The sequence below is a fragment of the Dreissena polymorpha genome, chromosome 1, assembly GCF_020536995.1.
Source record: "Dreissena polymorpha isolate Duluth1 chromosome 1, UMN_Dpol_1.0, whole genome shotgun sequence".
Classification (NCBI taxonomy): Eukaryota; Metazoa; Mollusca; class Bivalvia; order Myida; family Dreissenidae; genus Dreissena; species Dreissena polymorpha.
The window spans coordinates 2,535,529-2,558,339 of NC_068355.1; the positions used below are offsets into that span (position 1 = coordinate 2,535,529).

At 32.7% G+C, this 22,811-nt stretch overlaps 1 protein-coding gene across 1 annotated transcript; it reads left to right on the forward strand.

Moving 5' to 3' along the window:
- Nucleotides 1-1,918: 1,918 nt before the first annotated feature.
- LOC127864891 (uncharacterized) lies at nucleotides 1,919-22,299 on the forward strand. The gene is made up of 4 exons (XM_052404782.1): nucleotides 1,919-1,972; nucleotides 17,288-17,445; nucleotides 18,407-18,552; nucleotides 21,444-22,299. The coding sequence occupies exons 1-4, from the start codon at nucleotides 1,919-1,921 to the stop codon at nucleotides 21,566-21,568; spliced, it is 483 nt and encodes a 160-aa protein (XP_052260742.1). The 3' UTR covers nucleotides 21,569-22,299.
- The last annotated feature ends 512 nt before the right edge of the window (nucleotides 22,300-22,811 follow it).

Consider the following 22,811-nt stretch of genomic DNA (forward strand, 5'->3'; position numbering starts at 1 on the left):
ATTTACTTAGATGATAAAGAGATTCCAAGTGCCCGAAAATAGCATACTCCTCTTGTGATTAAGTTGTTATCAATATGTACCATGTACTGTTGATATTGTCCATGTTTAAATACATCAATCCTTTTCTCTGTGCTTTTCAGTGCTGGTCTACGTTATAAACCCTATCTCTGATATATTTCTTCCTTGACAAAGGCTGACATTCTTTGATTATTGAACTCGTGGCGCGATAAGAATAACTTTTATTTTCGGGTTAATTGTGAAGACCGTTTACGAATAGTTCGTGTCTTATCTATTCGCTAGTACTTTCTTTCTTTTTTTAACGCTGACCCCAGTATATACCCAATGACCGATGTATTTCTTTCTTAATACTTTCTGACGTGCTTTTTATATTGAAGTCCTGACACGATAAGAATAAATATTGTACTCGAGGGTACATTGTGAAGCAATTGTGTGAATAGTTGTATGTTATCCCCTTGGGTTTGTTTTAAAGAGAACGCATATACAGTTTGAAATTCTTGACAGCAAAGGATACTGATATTAAACACGTATTGCATGTGTTCATTAGATGTTCTGATTTGTCTGCGGCACTGGTTTGGTATAAACTCTTTAGTACTAAATATTGACGACTTTTATCCCATTATTCATATTAATCTTTCAGTTTTTCTGTGTAGCAATTGATATGGTGTTGATTCTGCTCCAATTGGTTTAATCTACCTAGTATATGCACTAATTCAGCCGGCAAAATGGACATTGATAATCAATAAACAATAAACTGAAACATGTATAGATGTAAAGTAAATTACAAGTAGAAATTCATTGAGTGGTAAGTCGTTTGCTCGGGATTATCTGGTGCAAACGTTTCGTTTTTAAACAATTGATATATTTATATTTAAGAGCGGATTATTTGGATCACCAATTCATGCACAATAAGTTTTTGTATTGAATCGTAATCACAATATTCGTTTGTCATCTACGAAGACAAGTATTTTGCAGAATTTGTAATTGTTTTTATAAGGTAAGTGGTTCATATCCAGTAAGTAAAGTTATAATTCCAAATCTAAATGAAAATGAAAAAAGCAATATGAATGGTTATAATTAATTCTGCTTAGTTTAGTCCAGTGACGATGTTCATGTGCGGAAAATAAAGATTCACGACTTCTTACTGACAAAACAATTGTGATAGACGGAAATATATTGATTTGGGCTCTAACTCGGCTCACGCTGAATGTTAATCTCCTTACCCCGTAACGGCGTCGCAAAAGGGTCGTGCCACTTGTATTTCTTTAAATAAAGTTAGTTACTCTATTTTTATTCTATTTTCAAATGCTTCTGAAGACATTTGGCTGCTTGGTCGGAATAATCAACTGGAAGTGTTCCACTATTTTGCTACGATTGTTCTCGTAGTCTTATATTATTATATAAATGTAATGTGATGTTCTTTTGCCAGTCGTGAAACATTATATAACAGCGATAAAGAAAATTTGAATTTGTGTGTTTTGCATCTAATGATATTATCTTGCTGTTGATAATTTGCATTCTGCAAATAAACCGAAATTGAAACTGGCAAGTTCAAGCTTAGCAAATAGGTTTACATTTGTAGGTCCAATTTATGATGTGTACCCGTGGCGAATACTGCAGCCCGTCTTTATTCGTGGATGATTTAGGCATTTGTGTCGTACTAAAGTCAAATTAATTATTTGACAAAATTCAACTTTTTATTTCAAGGATTTAATGTCAATCATTGAATTAAAAACTGTTTTAGATAATTTAGAATCATTTCCTCCGCTGGACGTCATGATAATTTGTATCGTGGTGAAACCTGAAACTTTAGCTGACAACAGAACCATTGTATTGGAAGTCATATATTTGTACCATATAGCAACCCGTGTCAGGTTAAGAAGTTTTGACAATATCGACAATGGCCCATGCTGAGAGAAATTACTTTGGCAGTGCAGTAGAGCCGAAATCACTGGTAGTTTATTTTATACCTGTTATGCTGCGTACTCAAATCGTATCAGGATTATAACAGTTCAATATTGATATAAAAATAGTATTTTATAAATCAATATTCTGTTTCAACCATTTACTGGAACATATCATATGCCCGGTTTGCTAGGTGTTTGAGTGGACCACAAAGAGTAACATGTTGTTACAGTTTAATTTAATGAGAAACATGACGTTCTGCTGATATATAATATACCCAATTTAAATATCGATGAAATACCTTTAACACATGTTTCGTAATACATTTTCATCGCGTATAATTTATCAAAAATAATAATTGTTTCTTTCTATTTATCGGTGATGTAGTTGAGAAATAAACCAGTGACAATGTTCACCAAATATTTATAAAACGCTTTGGCCACTCCAAATTGATTTGTTGGTCTATGGATTTTTTTGAGAAAAAAAAATTGAACAGGCGAGCGAAACAATTTTTTTTTTAACAGGGAAATTCTCGAGCGAGCGAAGAGCGAAAAATAAAAAAATCACATTTCGATAGAAAAACATTGCATTATCAAGAGATACACGTTTAAACAGCTATATTTTACATTCAAATCAATTCTTATACAAAGAATATATATCGACCTCATATTTATAGGAGTAAGTTGCATATGACATTTGACCACGAAATATACATGTAACCATACCATTGAAGTGACGGACACATGTCTACCTACTGCTGCTTATATTCGTTTGAAGTTTTAAACAGTGAAAGCTGTGAAAAGGTATACCATAATGCAAGCTGTGAAAAGGTATACCATGTTGCAATAGCACTTGAAGAGGGACAATCATCAAAATGATAATGACAGACAGTCGGACAAATGCAATGCATATAATCCATTGTCGTACCTTATTTTAAAAAGGGCATATCGATGGCTAGTACGATATTGTATTTTCTGAAACAAATGTATACATTACAAAGAACTTATTTGATGTTTCTGAAATACACGGACCTAGCTGTAAAACATGTTCCGTCAACCATGTACTTTAAAAATTATAAACCATTGTCCCTGTGGATCTTTTAGAACCAGCATTTAATGATTTTATGTTTATTTTTTTGTTCACTTAAAATTGTGTTAAAGGAAAAATTTGCCTGCATATGGGATGATACCGTCCATGGGCCCATTTAATGAAGAAAAAGTATAAAAAAAGCTTACGTCATGTTTCCCGATGTTGTTTGAAATTGAACATGCTTCAACGGTATCTGCTGATAGTTGCATGTTCGAACATAAACAAACACATTCAAATAAATCACAGAACATAGAAAATGTTTTTATATTTTTAAGGGTTGGCTGCAGCAACGTTTCGCCGGAACTTGTTAGAATGGTCACGACAGCGAGACATGTACTGCTTGCGCAGGAAGCCATTTTTTCTGGTCGTCCCGATTGAATTTTTAGCGTCTGCAGTTATCGATTAAAATGGTAACGAAACACTATATTTTGCATTTGTATTTAGCGTCAAAATCGTCTCTGCTAGATCGCGTCTTTTACACAAATAAAAATCAACAACATGCGGAATGGTTACAGAAGGACACAAAAATGAGTGCGAGCGAATTCTAATGAACACCGATGCTTTATTATAATTTATATCATCATCATCAGCAGCAGCAGCAGCAGTAGCAACAGCAGCAGCATCATCATCATCATCATCATTATCACCATCACCATCTCCATCATTATTAATATACTGACCGTCATGACCATGGTTATAATATTCATCATGATTATTATAGAATCATACTGCTTCTTTTCATCATCATGATTAGCAACAACAACTTTCGAACCATCACCAACAGCATAAAATCATCAACAACAACAACAATAACCGGAACAGTGACACAGTTTACTTTTATTAACCTTATCGACCTCATGAGTACTCTTCTCGCTACAATGCCAGGAATAAGTCCTCTTTCGAGTGGGGCATGTTAATCATTATAATGATGATTTTGACAATTATAAAACAAGGGTGTTTTCATGTTCAGGGAACACTTGGATTGATTTATTGAATAATAATGGCATATTCAACAAGACAGATGGAAATTTCAAGAGATTCTAAACTGCAACTTTGGTGAATGACTTGAAGATACCCTAATCTTAAAAACTTCCGCTAATGTCTTTTGTTTTCAATTCCATGCTCTTATCATGCGTTAATTACAAAGACATCGATGTCTTCCAACTTGTTTACATTTTAGAGTTTAAATTCACATAAGATTTTCTCTGATGGAGATGTTTATAGTTTTTGTTGAGCTGATAAATCATGGCAGTTTTTTTGTTCTGTTTGTAAATGTGCCTTTTTTAATGGATGTCAAGTGGAAAGGTTAAGACGGGCATACCTGGGATTGTATAGCCTTGGTGAAATTAGCATGCTAACCGATTCATTTCAACGTTACGCTCCAAATCGTTTACATCTTTACTTCTGAAAAAATGTATGACAGGATTTAAAGTATTTTTTTAAATGACATGTACTGACTATATCGTAATTGACGTATGAATTTTCCTTAGAAAGCTGGTATCGATACATAATACGCTGAAGTCGAATTAGGTGTTCTCTTTTTTTATTTACGTAAATCATCCAAAAGTCCACGAGTTGAAAACGCAATACTCATCAATGAATTAGGTGATAAGGAATTAACCATATGCTTTGTTGAGCACTTGACAAGCATTTTATAATTACGCATTTAATTACTTATATGTAAATTTATCTAAATAGTGTTTAGTATTTAAATATATAATAACTGCCTAACTGAACTGCTGATGTTGACTATTTACGTATGGATTGTTTCAATGCGTGTTAGATGTTGTCAAACGATGCGGCGCGTGCTTTCGAACATTTATGTAAATTCAAGAGCATAAACAGTAACGTGCGCTGATACAATATACAACGGTGTGTTGTTGTACATAAAGCAAATCATTGGGATGGACTATTGTTTGACAACGTTTAATACCGTGTTACATTAAAAACACATTTTGAAGAATGAAACAGTTTGGATATATACAATAAAATAAATATGATTGAGCGAAGATATAGTGTTGAATTTATTTCACATCGTAAAGTAGCATTTAAATCGTTATTTACGTTTTGTCGAATAAATGTGTTTTTAAGTGCCGGTAAGTACTTGTTTATCATTTATTGCAATAACTTATTGACTCAGATTACAATAATTATTTTCGCTTTTAAGTCATGCGCTTGAAACGGATTAGTAAAAGCGATGCTATCATACGCAATTGCATTTATGTACAAGCGAAAATAAGCTATTTGATTTGCATACTGCATTCATTTTGTGTTTTTTTAATGTATGATTGGGACATACCCGATTGGTTTGATTTTAAGTGAAACATTAATTCCCTTTTAAACGCAGTTAATTTCATAAACAGAACAAGAAAACATTAAATTAAAAAAATCATTCAGATCAAAGGCGCCTTTGCGTAAATGCAACGCTCGACAACTGAATTAATTTTTTGAATTAGCGATTATATCAGATGTCTTACGCCAAATGTTTCTGTCAACGACTTTTTGAATGTTGCATAAAGCGCATAACACTGTAGATAAATGTCGATAATTACATACATAACGTATATGTTGACTTATTAAGCGAACACTATTATTGCTTTAACAATAACATGAAACATTGGATTAAAATGCATATTTTTGTAACGAGTAAGGCAAGCATTTCAAATTTTTACTATACTAGTATTAAAACTATTACCATGGCTGCTGCCTCTGCTTCTGCTTATTATTTTTATGTATGCAATGAAGTTGTTGTTGATGATGTTGTTGTTTTTGTTGTAATAATTGTTGATGATGAATATATTGATGATGATTATAATGATGCAAGCGATGGTTGTGATGATAATGATGATGACGACGATGACGACGAAGAGGATGTGAATGATGTTTATAATGATGATGATGATGATGATGATGATGATGATGATGATGATGATGATGATGATGATGATGATGATGATGATGATGATGATGATGATGATAATGATGACGATGACGACGACGATGATGATGATGAAGACGACGACGACGATGACGACGATGACGACGATGATGATGATGATGATGATGATGATGATGATGATGATCTTGATGATGATGATGATGATGATGATGATGATGATGATTATGATGATGATGATGATGATGATGATGATGATTATGATGATGGTGATGATTGATGATGATGATGATGATGGTGGTGGTGGTGGTGATGATGATGATGATGATGATGATGATGATGATGATGATGATGATGATGATGATGATGATGATGATGATGATGATGATGATGATGATGATGATGATGATGTTAAGTCACGTGTTAAATCATGTTCATCTTATTCAGATTATTTTTGTCATGCTGTTCTACTGAGGCAAGGGAGATTATGTCGCCGATTTTGTATTCTTTCTTTGTTGAAGACCTTGGACTTTACCTACAAGATATAATTAAATCTGGTTTCAACATAGATGATTTTGTGTTAAGTTAACTATTATTTGCTGATGACATGGCTATTTTAGGCAAGTCACCTGCTGAAGTTCGAACACATTTAGACAACGTATACTTCAATTCTTGGGGGTTAAATGTGAAAACTGAAACAAACGAAAATAATGGTATTTCGAAAGAGGGGTAGATTACAAGAAAACAAAAAATGGGTATACAATGGTAATGGTATTGAAGTTGTTGACAATTTTAGCTATTTAGGCACAGTGTTGAATTATACTGGAATTTTTAAACTAAACTAGGAACATTTGGTAAAGCATTTAGGCCATGAATACATTATTGTCTAAATGCAATGAATTTTACATTAAACCGAAAATATTTTCAATTATTTGTCTCTTTTGTGTTTTTTTTTTAAATTATGTTTCAGAGGAGTTGGTTTCACGAAGTCCGATTATTCAGAACGTATACATTTAAAAAATTGCAAACGCCTGCTACAAATGAAAATAAATACATGTAACATGGCTGTTTATGGAGAATTAAGTAGATATCCGTTGTGTGTAAACAGGTTTGTTAAAATTATTAAATATTTGTTGACAGTTATGAACAATAAAAATATCATAATGTACATTGTGGACAAGCCTTTAGCGATTGTTATAAAGGTTATACAAACTGGGTCCCAAATGCCAAGAACATGACTGTAAATTATATTGGCTTTGTTTATTTATTTGAAAATCGAAACGTTGTACAAGTTCATAGTTATATTAGAAAAATAAAATAAAGACTTGTTGACAATTTTAAATAATAGTGAAACGGTAAAATAAATAATATTACTGTATTAGATATGTATAAAAAAAATTAAAGCTGTTTGGAATATGAAACATATTTAGATTTACTTCCTTTACGTCCACGATTAGTTTTTGTAAGATCAAGAGTCTCTTCACATCATTTGAGAATTCAAGGCAGATACGCCCAAAATAACATGCCACCTAATTGACGTTATTGTTTATGTTGTAATTACTTGGATTTAGAAGATGAATACCATTTTATATGTATATGCCGCTTGTACACTGATTTAAGGGGAAAAAAGCCGTAAATTTACCCATCTGTAAAAGTTAATAGTTTCATGTGACAAATCATTTCATTATTATGAATGTAAATATATCAAAGAAACTCTTGTTATAAGAAATGCGTTCTAAATAATACTGATCAATACTGTCATTGTTTGACAGGAAATAATATGTACATGTATACTTTAGTATGAAAACGGTGGTCTTGTGTTTAAGTCTGAAACAACTGTCCGTCCGTCTGTCTGTCTGTGCGTCTGTATGTGCGTCTGTCTGTCTGTAATAATAATGATTATTATAAGTAGTAGCAGTAGTAGTAGTATCATTGTTAAAGTGATAGTATGGGCGTTTTTCACTGTTGAATTGAGCTGAAAAGAATTAACAGGTCAAATGAGTTAGTTAAAATGTGGTTTTTGACCAATTATCTGCAACTCGTCTTGCTACCAGTTGTTTATTAAAAATATATTTTATATACGATATTTTACATGACTCACCCAGTCTTCTAAGCCGAAATGATCCGTAAAAAAAGTTGTGTCGTTGTGTCGTATGAACGAATCTGCACTAAAACTGAATTTAGGTTTATATCGTACATGCATGATCAGTTGTCAAACGAAAGTACGGCTGATATTCAATTGCATTATTTTTCTCTTTCCGGGATATTGTTTTAGTTTGTTGTTGCTGCATTAACAAATATAAGTGTATATGAAGTGAAAATTCCAAAAATAAACAACGGTTGGGATAAATACCTATAAACTGTTAGATGCCCATAATATCACTTTAATATCATTTTGTATTATATTGTCATGTGAAAATGTCATGCACATTAAAATAGGTATTGTTATCTCTAAGATCTTTGTTAATTGACTATAATTGCTCTTAATGACCCGTTCTCTAAGGGGTAATAACATAAATTGACATCCAGCTCAGATTGGCTGTTACGAGCTTGTGTATGACTGGTAAAACATTAAACAATGTTTTTATTTGTCACTTAATCAATATTAAAAGGTCCATTGATTGTTATCGATTCTATCTTAGACATGATTTGACCCTTTGCATTCAAAACGTCACAATTTCTGTAAGAGTATCTAGATGAAAAAAAAATGCCACAACTCTACGCTATTATCCTGATGAACCTATTGAAACCAACATCATCAGAATCGATTTATCGATTTCACCCATGCTTTATGATTAACACAATTTATTATACTAACGATACATTTTCATACGCTTTTGAATATGAAGTAAAAACATATACAAATATGCAAAATATAAATAGTGCTAATATTGTCCGCTTAGAGACCGGGAGGTCACGTGTCCATCCCCACTGTGGGAGTGTACTTGAAATCACCTCTTACGACACCAATTATAGGCCCAGGAAACGGACTCGAGAGCGTTTCAAATAAGCTTGGGCTTTCAATGCAATCGAGCTTCAATGAAAAGGTTTAAACTAACATATAAATAAATAATTCGGTTAATGAGATCCGTACTTCGAGCAGCGGTTTTCAAGCGGTGTGATTGCATGTGTTATATTAAACAAATCTGCAGTGTAATTCATTTAGACATATATTCGCATTTGCATAACAGAGTGAGCTAAATTGATCAATTAGAAATACATATTCTGGGCCCATAGCAAATAAACATATGTTTCAGCTGTTGCAGTTAACATTTGCTGCAAAGATTTATGCGCTGCATGTTATGCATCTGTCCTTTCGGGATTTGTTTAAATGTCATGGCTGACTGTAACTGCCGCAACCGCTTGACACGTGATTTATATGATCAACCAACGAAATTTCATTAGTTTTACAGAATTACTGGAGCCGAAGATAAGAACAATAATACGAATAATACTAAGGATACTAAAACAAACAATAAGAATAATAAAGTTACAAGATGGAATACTGCTACTACTACTACTACTACTACTACTACTACTACTACTACTACTACTACTACTACTACTACTACTACTACTACTACTACTACTACTACTACTACTACTACTACTTCTACTGTAACTACTACTACTACTACTAATAATAATACTACTAATAATAATAATAATAATTATTATTATTATTATTATTATAATAAGTTTTATTATAATAATAATAATAATTATTATTATTATTATTATTATTATTATTATTATTAATATTATTATCATTAAAAAAGTTTTCTTTATTTGTATTGTTATTTGTTTTTATTATTTGTAGAACTCGTTGTAGTAGGAATGGTATTATAAGTCGTTTTCGTAGTTGTGTCTTGACTAACAAAATATTTAATAAATATAAATAGTAGTATAAATATCAATATACTTCAACATGTTTTCGTTCTTTTCTTTTTTATTATATAGTTTTAATCTATTCTGCACAGTATGCATGTAAGAAACATCGACAACGTTTTGTATGCGTGACCCGTTTGCACGTTGCCATGATATTCTGGCATGTTCTGCATATAAGCTTAAAGTTGAAACGGGTAGATGGCATAAACCAATAGCTATTCCTTATGAAGAAAGAAAATGTACTTTATGCAATGTCTTAGAAGATGAATACCACTTTGTAATGAATTGTACAGTATATACTGATGTAAGAAAAGCTTATTTAAAACCATGTTATTACGTAAGACTAAATATGTTAAAGTTTAAAAATGTATTGACCTCTCAAAAGAGCATTATTGTTAAAAATTTAGATATGTTTATTTTTATGGCATGGGAAATAAGAAAAACGTATAATACACAATAGTATTATGACTAGGGTAAGTGTTTTGTAAATATATTTATGCACAGCCTCTCACTGTATATTATCTTCTCTAAAATACCCAAATACTTTGCTTTACAGTGTACCGATATATTTTTATTGTTTATGATTCGAATGACCTGTGACTTTGTGTTTTTGAATATTGTATGTGACATTTCATGTAAACTCATGGGCTTATTGTCTACTGTATTATCAAATAAACTGTAAAATATGTCACCGTTCAAAACAATAATTGATTAATGAATAGCGCAGAGCAGTCTTATTTTGCCGAATGTTCATAAGTCTTTGCAAGCGACCATTTATAATTACACGGAACAAACCATAGTCCCGATATGAATACTATGTATTATAGGTTCACAAATCAGTTACATGATCAGGTACATATATTGCTCTAGTGGGTACTTAGAAGCCGCTGATAATCAATACTTGATTCTCGTATTAATTGACTATCCTAAAATATTAATGCATCGAAACATTAGATCCTTATCCGGTTCATAATTAGGTGTCTGTACTGTGTACACACATTTGAGGGTACACATTACTTCTTCTCTAGTTGGTTTCCATTCTCCGCACCATTTCTTTATGAAGTGCTAATAATGTTTTGTTGATTTCAGAATTTTACACGTTCTACATTAAAACGATCAATACTTAAATGCCCTAGTTGTTTTAAAATTATGTATTTTTATTACGTAAGGGTAGTAAAATTGTAGTTAATTAAGCACATGATGTACTACACACGTTCTAATTAAACTAAAACACGAATGAGAAGTAGTTGCTCTTATTTGAAGGATAATAATCCACGACTACCAATTGTAGTGCAAGTTTCGTTACGGTTAAAATTAATTTTGAAATGTGACATGTAATAGATGGCAACGTGATTTCTGGAATTATTCGACGGAACTGCTCCGATATTAAAAGCAAGTAGATAAATAGATGATACCGATAAAGTATTGCTATCATAAAGTGCGAATTAACGTTTCGTATCAGATTCTCATATATCTTATTAACTGTATTGCTCAAACAGTTTTAAAACAGGGCATTTATGTTCCGCCTACGATTGCAGTTGTATTGCCGAGAGGCTTTGAAGTTGCTACGTAATGATAATGATTTAGGCCACATTCTCCCAACAAACAACCTACAGTTACATGCTCATTGTATGTTTAAAATAGTTTTGTAAGAAGATAATCCGATCGCAAACATTAGCTTATATTAGCTTTGATTTCTTAACAAAGAGAAACGCAGAAGCTTAAAGTCACTATAACGCTCAAAATCAACGAACATTTCGTTAAGTATTTCGTAAAATAAAGTTAACACCTGAATAATCAGTGTTCCTTATAGCAATAGCCAAAATTTCAACGCTAGATGTGGTATGATTACTTAGATTTTTGTAGATACAAAATGCCCGTTTTTATTTATGTGTGGCCACAATTAATTCCGGGTGTGTAGAAATACCGAAATCCCCGTAATTACCAAAATCCCCCGAAATCCCCAGAAATCCCCCGAAATCCCCAGAAATCCCCCGAAATCCCCAATAATGTTTATTATTCATCAAAATACTGCGGATATTAAGATAGAATATTGCAAAATACATTCTATTCACTGATGAAAAATTGTTTTTATCCATGTTTGGTAGTGAAAACTAATAATATTTTATGCACACATAATTTTTTTTATGTGATTGTTCGCCTTCTAATCTAATTATAGAGATTAATCACGTGACCTATCTAACCAATAATAATCTATCCCAGCCACGCTATGTTATTAACCAATCGGCTTAAGTTATAAGACCACGTGAGCCCTTTGGCCAATTAATATTGATATTGGCCATTATGCGCTCGGATTTTCTACTTGCAGCTGCTAATACAATAAATAGAGATTATATTTTCAATATTTTCGCGTCTTAGCGGTAATTTCATAGTTACTCCTTATACCATACGACGCATTATCACTTCGTTTTTACGGAGGATTACATTTCATTTGGCGGCGACCATTACTTTTTGTGTTAATTCGGGATAAAGGTGACAACCTTTGTTAGCTGATATTCAGTGCAATGTGGGCGGCGGGGTTACCTTTCAGGTTCCCCTTGTGGCGGGTTTTTACCGCCCATTATTCCATTCAGTAAAATATGTTTTCTGTTCTTTATTTTTTTATGGCATTTTAAAATAAATGCCCTTTTTCAATCAATCATTGTCTTTGTTATTTCCTTCGTGGCATACGAGTCCGTCCGGTCTATGACCTTTTTTTACCACTAGGACAATACATAAATAATATTTTATGCACACATAAATTTTTTTATGTGATTGTTCGCCTTCTAGTCTAATTATAGAGATTAATCACGTGTCTATCTAACCAATACTAATCTATCCCAGCCACGCTATGTTATTAACCAATCGGCTTAAGTTATAAGACCACGTGAGCCCTTTGGCCAATCAATATTGATATTGGCCATTATGCGCTCGGATTTTCTACTTGCAGCTGCTAATACAATACATAGAGATTATTTTCAATACCCACCTCCACCCCTTCTCCGCCTAGAACGGAATTGTTTGTTTTTTATGTGTATTTTTTATGTAGTATTTTCATTTTGTCTCGTAATACCTTCAAAGTGCCTTTATGAAAATTTTGTTTTTATGATATGTTCTTTTGCTACATGTCTTTATGACAATGGGTTTTTACGATATGTTCTTTTGCTACATATCTTTGTATTACTGTTCTTGTATAGCTTTATGGGCGTGGTTTACCGCCCATTATGTTTTGGCGGGTTTTTACCGCCCATTATGCCATTCAGTAAAATATGTTTTCTGTTCTTTATTTTTTTATGGCATTTTAAAATAAATGCCCTTTTTCAATCAATCATTGTCTTTGTTATTTCCTTCGTGGCATACGAGTCCGTCCGGTCTATGACCTTTTCTTTACCACTAGGACAATACATAAAAATATATACATAATTATTGGGATTCCGAGTATGAATCCATAGTGCATATTTTCACATGCACGATCAGGTACAGAAATCCCCGCTGTAAATATTGTTGTTAAGTTTTTGTCTGTTCCTCTTCTTTCTTATATCAAAAAGCCACCCAGATGATTTGTTGACACTTGAAGAGCTTTACAGCGGGATTTCTGTACCTTATCGTGCTTGTGAAAACATGCACTATGGATTCACACTCGGAATCCCAATAATTATGTATATATTTTAGTTTTTCACTACCAAACATGGATACAAACAAGTTTTCATAAGTGAATAGATTGTATTTTGCAATATTCTATCTTAATATCCGCAGTATTTTGATAAATAATAAATATTATTGGGGATTTCTGGGGATTTCGGTAATTACGGGGATTTCGGTATTTCTACACACCCGGAATTAATTGTGGCCACACATAAATAAAAACGAGCATTTTGTATCTACAAAAATCTAAGTAATCATACCACATCTAGCGTTGAAATTTTGGCTATTGCTATAAAGAACACTGATTGTTAATGTGTTAACTTTATTTTACGAAATACTTAACGATATTTTCGTTGATTTTGAGCGTTATAGTGACTTTAAAAATGAATGGCTTCAACAAATAGATTGTTCTCATATATACCAATTGTTTCAGAATTATTATGTATCGGGGGACATCATTATACAACTTTGCAAGGACAAAAGGATATAAATAAATATGGATTTCGGAATGTGTGTTGTTCAATCGTTTAAACAATTTTTATCAACAATACGCTGTAAGCAAATCTTATCAACATAACGAGGTAAACAATTCGCGTGCTTGTAAATAGGTTAGTCGACACTGGGCATTGTAGATTTAATATAGAGCAAAAGTCGAATGCCTAACGTTGTTTTTGATGTTCACATTCTAGCTAATAAAAAGCAAAATACGAACACCTTGCTGGGTATTGGTTACTCGAACTAATCTGCAGTATCATCTATGCGTTTGTTATCACGCTCAAATCTTCGTGCAAAGTGTCGTAAGGTCAACAACAGGTCTATGAATCCAATATGAAATATGTGATATCTGCACTATTCACAAACGAAAATAAAAATCTAATAGATGTTTATGAAGGTTTATGATAATTGCAGTCATTTTCCGTGTGAATGCATTTTCAGCAGTGTCATCTTATTTTTTACCATGCAATCTGATAACGTAGCTGTCTTCAGTAGTATTCGACGCGACCGAAAAGCAAAAAGCACAGCGTGAAAAGCAATATCTTTTGTTATAGAAAAAATATTATTACAAATTGTAATTGAAAATGCATACATGTTATAAATGACAAAAAGTTTTTTTAATTGAGAGTAGATCTTATTTACAAATGGAGTGTATACATAACTAAGGGTTCCAGGCAGAACAGAATAGAACAACTATTTTATTCACTTAAACATTTTACAGCTCATAGTGATCAATGTAAAACATTCAGACATTCGTGAAAAAAAAAGATAATAAATTATTCGTTAGAGTGTTGTGTGTTTATATACACACTGAATTTAGTATTAATACTTTATTTGTTTATTTAGTATTTCAAAAGAGAATTACAACAGGAAAATCATAATTATATAAATGTCTAAAATATACATGCACACATGATTACTTTTTGAATATTAATTCATTAAGTCTAACATTGTATTACCTTTTGATCATGTTTGTGATAATTGCGTTACATTATGATACGTATCGATAACATTTGTGCTTAAGACTTCAAGGCAGTTGTTGTTTTATCGGGCTTCATAAGTTAATGCAGATAAAACATGTAATCCAATTTTTGAAATACTCAAAACATATTTATGCTCAAGTTAAATTGCAATTGTATTTTACCCAGTGTTATTTAATTAACGTTATTTCTGTTTATTTTCTATTTAAAAAAATAAGCTGCGAATGCTCAATCGATGAAAGTAAATATTAAATATTATTTCATGGAATAAACCAAATGTGAATTTGTTATATTATTTATTGTACTTTATGTTAAATGTTAATATTTAATATTATTTTGTGGACTATTCCAAATGTGTAAATTGTGTATTATTTTTTTGCACTATTGTGGCTATTTTATAGTATTTCTTTCACTAGACAAAGTGTGAGTCTTCTATAGATTTTCTGTTACTTTACCAAATGTAAATATCGTATTTTATTTATTGAACTTAAACAAACATTTCTTCAACAGTATCTGATTATCTTACACAAACGTTTGAACAGAGCAGACTCGTTTTATCTTTAATATGCAGATATACCTGGAAAACCATCTGAAAGTAAAAAAGACATTGACTGGCAGCGGCAAAAATTGCAAGCAGTGTATGAATTTGTGGACTGTCTGCGAACGTTTTATTGTTGTTGTTACGGCGTCAGCTGCTTTGAGAATAAATAACCCCATATTATCAGAGTTTGACAAAGCGGAAAATGCTTCCAGTTTACGAACAAATGAAACACATTCCACCAAAAATGTCGGGTACACATGCGCGTCACAAACGTCAGGGGAAAAAGAGACTTCGGTACACTACAATTTCAATACAAACATTTACATGGTGATGCGAAACAATATAGAGTTAATAGAAGTGTATATGCATAACGCAGTATTACAACAAACATTAAACATGTACTTTCATTTCATTTTTTTAACTCTACTCACAATAAATTATAGGTAAGCATAACCATGGTTTTATGCTTTCAAAGATCTTGATGTTTTGGATTTGCTTTCCACTTGTATGTACAGTGTAAAGTTCCCAAAGCAAACTTACAGTCATTAGTTCTAATAGGGTCTGTGTGAGATGAATAAGATATAACTGTAAAATGTTGCTTTATGAATAATGCAAATGATAGTACAACTGGCCTTCACATCTGCTAAAAATTTCAGATATTCAAATATACGATGCATAGAACGAGAAAGCATTTCCGATTGTAAATGTATTCTTTGCTGTTCTGTGTTCGTTTTGATGTGTGTTGTTGTGTTTATGGTGAAAGTAAAAGCTTGGTATCGGATAGTCGATGCATTATACGATGTAGCCACATGCCCGGATAATTCCGACTGGAACTTGTCGAAGTTTTCACTAACCCAGTCATTTGAAACCATATAACCAGATTCCAAGCATAGAGCAACGAAGCTCTTTAAAATAAATTGATACATCTGTTACTTGATTCACGAATTTTAATGTTTAAGACAAATGCAGTGATAATTGTTGATGACTGTTGAATGAACGTTTGTTTAAGCTGTCACATAAATGTTCCCCATTCTGAAAGGAAAGACAGCACCGACATCAGATCACAAACTTTTCTCCGAAAATATGTAATGAACGTTTAACACCTGAGCCATTAATTTTGACATGCGGCTTGTTACCATTTCACGGCTTTTATCTAGCTTCCTTGGAAATGTTATCAGCCGTAAACATTCAACTGTAAAAATAAACCGAGTCAATGATTGCAAACCCATCTGGACAATGAAATTGTTACCATCTTCGCAAAACAATAGCGTGTTTTATGACTTAATTTACGAATCTATCAGAAAACGAGATTCCTAGGCTGCATTGATCGAGAGCCGATGTAAGATTGTGTTTCAGATTAGAAACACTGTATGCGGCGTTTGTATTCTAGTGATAAAAATGATGTCATGCCGTTGGTTATGTCTCTTGATTTCTGTTGCGAGAATCCCGTGGTTGTTCAAAGCACTCAAATACCACAAAATACCGTGTATGATGTTGTTATTGCACGTTTAATTGTTGTTCGGCCTTGTTCTAATGTTTGGTCGTAGTTTATCTAATATACTGTTATATTTGGGCTAAGCATCATGGTATATCATCATGTCAAAATACGACGCGTGTGCCTCGCAAGTTTAAAGCTCTATACAATACAACATTTGTTTATAAAATCACTCAAGATCATATGATAAACAAAACAAATGTTGAAAAACGATGTGGTTTTGGACTGTAAATTCATGCGATCAGTGAAATTTACCTACACAATTGTTTTGCTTAATAGATAATCTCTCCATACTCATGCGTTTTATAATTTCTCTGCGCGCTTTCTCTTTCCAGTATGGCTGCTGCGCCGCACAGTGCCCAACAAGTGACCGGGTGAAAGCGACGACACAAGAGTGCCTCCGGGAGTACAGCATCCAGAAGGTATATGTGGACAGGAGCGAGCGGCGACTATACTCTGGCGTCGATATAGAAATACTCAGAGCATACTGCAGGTAAGCATTATGTCTTCTTAGTCTGCATTTAATTACTAATATCTTTCAAGGAAAATGAACTTTAAGTTGCATGCATTACCCTTTAAACTATATAATAAAACATACATCCAAATAAACATACACCAATCTGTGTCAGACAGTTCACCCTAACTCAACGGTTGCATACTTTTCGAAAGGTTACACTTAGAGATTGCATTTGTTGAGCACATAAACTTGTTTATAAAACGGACAATATAGCCTTAAAAATAACGCAAAAAATAAAATATTGACAAGATTCATTGAATCAAAAGCATAAACTGAATCAGAAGCATAATTATTCTTATTCTGCTCGCAGTTCGACGGAAAAACGTAAAGGAAAACGATTTAAAGATTTTTGAGATTTACAGCTCACCGAACCTTACATATTTGATTTTAAGGAAAGGGCTTTAACACCTAAAAAACACAATAGCGCAACCTTTACTGTAACACATGGCAATTTTTATTCAGAAAATGTGTGACGAAAATCGCTAGCGAATAAAGCAGGCGGTTCATTATCTAAGCGTTAACATGTTTATCATTACATAAGGTTATTAAATATTTAGTGTTGTAACATAGTAGATGTGTTTTAATTTCAAAAATTACAAGTAATGACTCTAACTGGTAAGCGCTGAGATTCAAAATCCATAATGATTACTTCTGATTTCTTTTCTTTTTCATATTTGTACCCGGCTCAGAATAGGCTATAAACCACCAATAAAGTACTTTAAAACCGTCTATATAGTATTTTACATTCTCTTTACTTTAAACAATGTAAGGATGATACTATGATAATGGTAGTAATGATGATAATGGTGATGGCTTATAAGAGCAACGGCTTGTTTATTTGAAAACATTTGTCAAAGTCTCCCCCAGGACGGTTTAGAGTTTTACTATTTCAAAAGTATTTTATTGCAATGTCATATCTTACGTCTATGCTTTGTAGTGCATACTTGGAGGCCTTTAATTGTGTACGTCAGCTTCTCCAGTCCTGTCCGACCTCTCATCATGCCGACCTCAAGACCGCACTTGCACCATTTGCAGACGATCCTGAGTTGACAGAGCTGTGCAAAACGCATCGCCTTTATGAACGTTAGTGGTCGACGCTTTGCAAAATCATTGCCTATATTCACTTTAGTATACGGAGCGTTGCAAAAACACACATCGTTTTAATGAATGTTCGTGGCAAGAGCTTTTTAAAACCCAGCGTCTTTATCAGAGGGCCAGATAAGATGCGTATTTGCGTAAAATACGCATGAAAAAAAAGAAAATACGCATGACCTAAAATTGTGTTGAGTAAAAAAAATCCTGGCAAAATTCGGAGTACGCATCGTGTGCAATTTCAATGCGTATAAGCCGTTTATGCATGCTTATAAATTCATGTAAACATGACTGGTTTCGGTCATTGTGTCCGCACCGGTAAAAACTTAGGGATATCACCATCTATGTATAGAATGTGTTTCCGACCTTATTTACTCTTCAGTCAGAACGGTATCATTTTATTTGACCCACGATAAACGCCGATGATGACACAACGGGCTTCACGCTGCATTGTTGAGAATCGATATACGCTTATGATGAAAACATTTGACATCACATTCGATAAAACCCGAATCGCCCAACTTCAAGAATATAATTTTTGCTATCAGTTCAATTCTTGTGTGGCACTATGGAAAAACCTTTTTATCTTCAAGCACTTTTTAAATGGCAGCCGGAATACACATATAATAAACTAGTTTTGTGGGCCAAGCTTAGAAGATTTTGATCGTGGCTGTACAGTGTGTGTTAAACAGTGGCTGGCCATATCAAGACGGAAAAGAGATTGATGGCTGCTTATAAGCCAACGGCAAAAATACAGAAAAAAATGTAAAATAATAAGTGATTGCTTTATTGTGTAAAATACTGCTTATTTTAGTGAGATAACACTACATGTACAATTTATTATACATTCCGATCCTTTGAACATAAAAAATCTCCATAAAATTATCGGATTTTTATTTTTACGCATCAGTTAAAAAATTCATGAGTGAAATACCCCTCGGCTGAAAAAATTAACTGGAGCTCTGGTCTTTATGAACGTATTTCGACGCGGAGGTATGTACTTTCATCTTTGTTTGACTGTAGGTTGACGGATCAATTCAAAACATATCGCGTTTGTATACATAAGATTACGGAGATATGTTTAAGACGCATTGTCTTCATTAACAAACTTCGCAAGAAATATTTAACGGATATATTCTGACCGACATGTTTTTTTCATCGTTGTATTTTAATAAGTTATATAAAACTTAAACGGTTCTAAAACACACTCTGCGTTATCCGGAGTTTAACTGGTGTACACGATATTGTATTAAGTGTCATGATTTATGTCAAGGTAAGTTTTCATTTTGTGTACCCTTGTACATCGTATTTAAAGACCCTCACAACATATCAAGTCTGGTGATTTGCATAACCTCCATTAATCAAGAAGATTTATTGCGTAGCTTCCGAATAATTTTAATTAATGGACAATCGTTATGCATAAATGGTTTTAAATAGAAATTAATTTCGCGGTAAGGTTGTAAAAATAACACAGACACTGACTTAGTATTTAAAACGACAATATGGAGGCGGACTTTTAACGGTGCCTTTGAATATCTCGGAAAAATTGAGCGTTATAAAGTTGTATCAAATATAAGTACACTATTATGATACGCGTTAACAATTTGTTTAAACTGATCGTTATGGATCGCTTAAAATAAGAAGTTCGTTTTGTTTCAAGGGTCGGATAAGTTGAAATGCGATGGACGGATAAGAAACATACGACCGAATAGTTATAGAAAAACTTCGTCCCTTGGGATCGTCGGAACGTTTTCACATATAATACCCAACTTGTTTCCGAAACAAAGGTTAATAATATAAAGAAGTGAAACTCTAGCTGCTGGAGCAGTATTGAATTCTTATTATAAACAATTAGTTGGCCCTTTATTTAAGGCAAGTGACCGATTGCCCAAACAGTACAAAACAGCACAAGACAGCACAATACAAAACAACATAAACACATAATCGAATAAAGCTGGGGTCACCGCCTTGGAAAGGTCAATGCAAAGCATTGGGGGTTAAACCGGATTTAGAGCGCTCAAACTCACACTTGCTACCCATGATACATTTAAGTGTAAATAAAATTTAACCTCATAGCATTGTAACTCAAATTAAACAATAATAAAAGGGAATTAAAATGCATAAAATGTAATTACCATTTAATTACTCAATAGTAGGAAAGATACCAGAGCAACAGAGTTACAACTTTTTGAGGAACGATGAAATGAAACTACCAACACGTGTCAACTCCATTCCTTCTTTATAGAAAAAGACTTAAGAATATAGCGTCATGAAGTTAATAAGCCAGTTGAAATATTACATGTAGAAATGACAGTTTCAATACGAGTTAGCAATATTTGAGTGCTAAAAAATGCCACGAGTTGTGAGAATAAACAATGTACCAGGAAGTAATGAAGGTGCAATAGTATGGATCACCTGCTTATGGTTATGTTTTTAAAGTTTCATCACTCTGCCGCAATACGTTACTTATAAATATTGTAGCAATCAATTTTTGTTTAAGTAACGCGCGCACGAAAACTCCGACAGACGAACGAACAGACAATGGCGAATATTTATACTACCCTCACCGAAAGCGGGGATATAACAGGTTGACATTTATGAATTCACATGTATAAGTGCTCGATCATCTTACAAGTTTTAACATTCCGTCCTCTATGTAAAACATGGATCGAGCCTGGCTCACGTAGTTATTCAATTTGTATCATACATGGAGGTATAAAACATACAACCTGTTTGTAGATCTTATTTATTTAATAAAACCATTTCAACACATATCTGATTTACATGATAAATCTTCATCTCAGTATAGCTAAACCTGAAATAAAGCCTCTACAATATGTATTATCTGTACTTGTTTATTGATGCTCCTCATCTAATTGCAGTGTACGCCCAGTATATAATGTATTTCTCGGATCGAGGCAAGAAGTCGGACTGGTGCTTCGACAGCTCCAGTCAATGTTCGATATATTGCAGTCCTGACATCGGATTACGTTTATTTTTAATATGAATTTTTTATTCATGTAATGGTTTCTACTAACATAAATTACAATTGGGTATATCCACCATAGGCGTATTGTTATTTAATAAGCCTAAAGGTATATTAAATTTGTTTTATGTTTCGTATACTGATATAAAAATCGAACTTGTAACAGTGCCTTATGCATTATAAACACAAATGTGTTGTTCGGTATGAATATGAACGGAGGGTATGTAAAATATGATTATCTAAAATGAGTTTCATTTTGGTCTCATTATGTGGACATTTTGTACATAAATGAAAGTCGTCATTGACCACACTTGGCGACATAAGTGTCACACAGAGCAGTTTTCCAGTTACAAAATACTATTATACGATACAACTTGGTGATTTATCGTCATCAGATGAAGAAATCATTCACTTTTTTTCTTTTAATAATATATGTATGATTTGATAAAACCAAATATGCACACTGTATACATGAATTTCGATTGTTTTCGAAAATAATTTGTATCGATTTCAAGTGTTGTACAATGGTTTGTTTTCTTAGTAATGGCTGTTTGACGCTTATCATAACTGCCCATAACTAATTAATTACAAATGTAATTAATTAAGCAAAATGTGTTTATATTTACTTTATATATTTTATATTATGATAAACGGTAATATGTGCTTAATGGGGCTTTATCGGCTGCACATTTAAATATGCACACGTACCTTAAGTTTTGATTTACATATTCATATCTTAGTTATTGTATCATATAAATAAAGTCTGCATAATGTAAATTATGGCAATTTTATTGCAATTTTGTAATCATGCATAAATGCAATAAATTATAGTATACATATGAACCGCAATTTGTATTTGATTTCAATATAACGTTTGATATATGACTTTGTAACTCACTCTACATAATTTCGTTGTCCGCACGAGGGACTTTTTGAAAACACTTCATTCATTTCTTACAAAATATAATCAAGATTTTACAATATGTTACCCACAACAAAGAGAGATTCATTATCAATACATTCCTTAAAACTGTTATTCTACGTGTAAAATTTGTACAACTAATATTTGAACACATCTATGAGTCAATTACTCGATGAAATAATTTTAATTACATTTGTCCTGATTTAAGTTTTAAATTGCAATATTTAACTATAAAGGGTAATGCGAATTTGTTACTCGCTTTCTTTGGGAAAAAATATTAATAAGATAGAACATTTACTCGTTTTTAACAGAGATTTAACACACTGACTATTTTTAATTAAA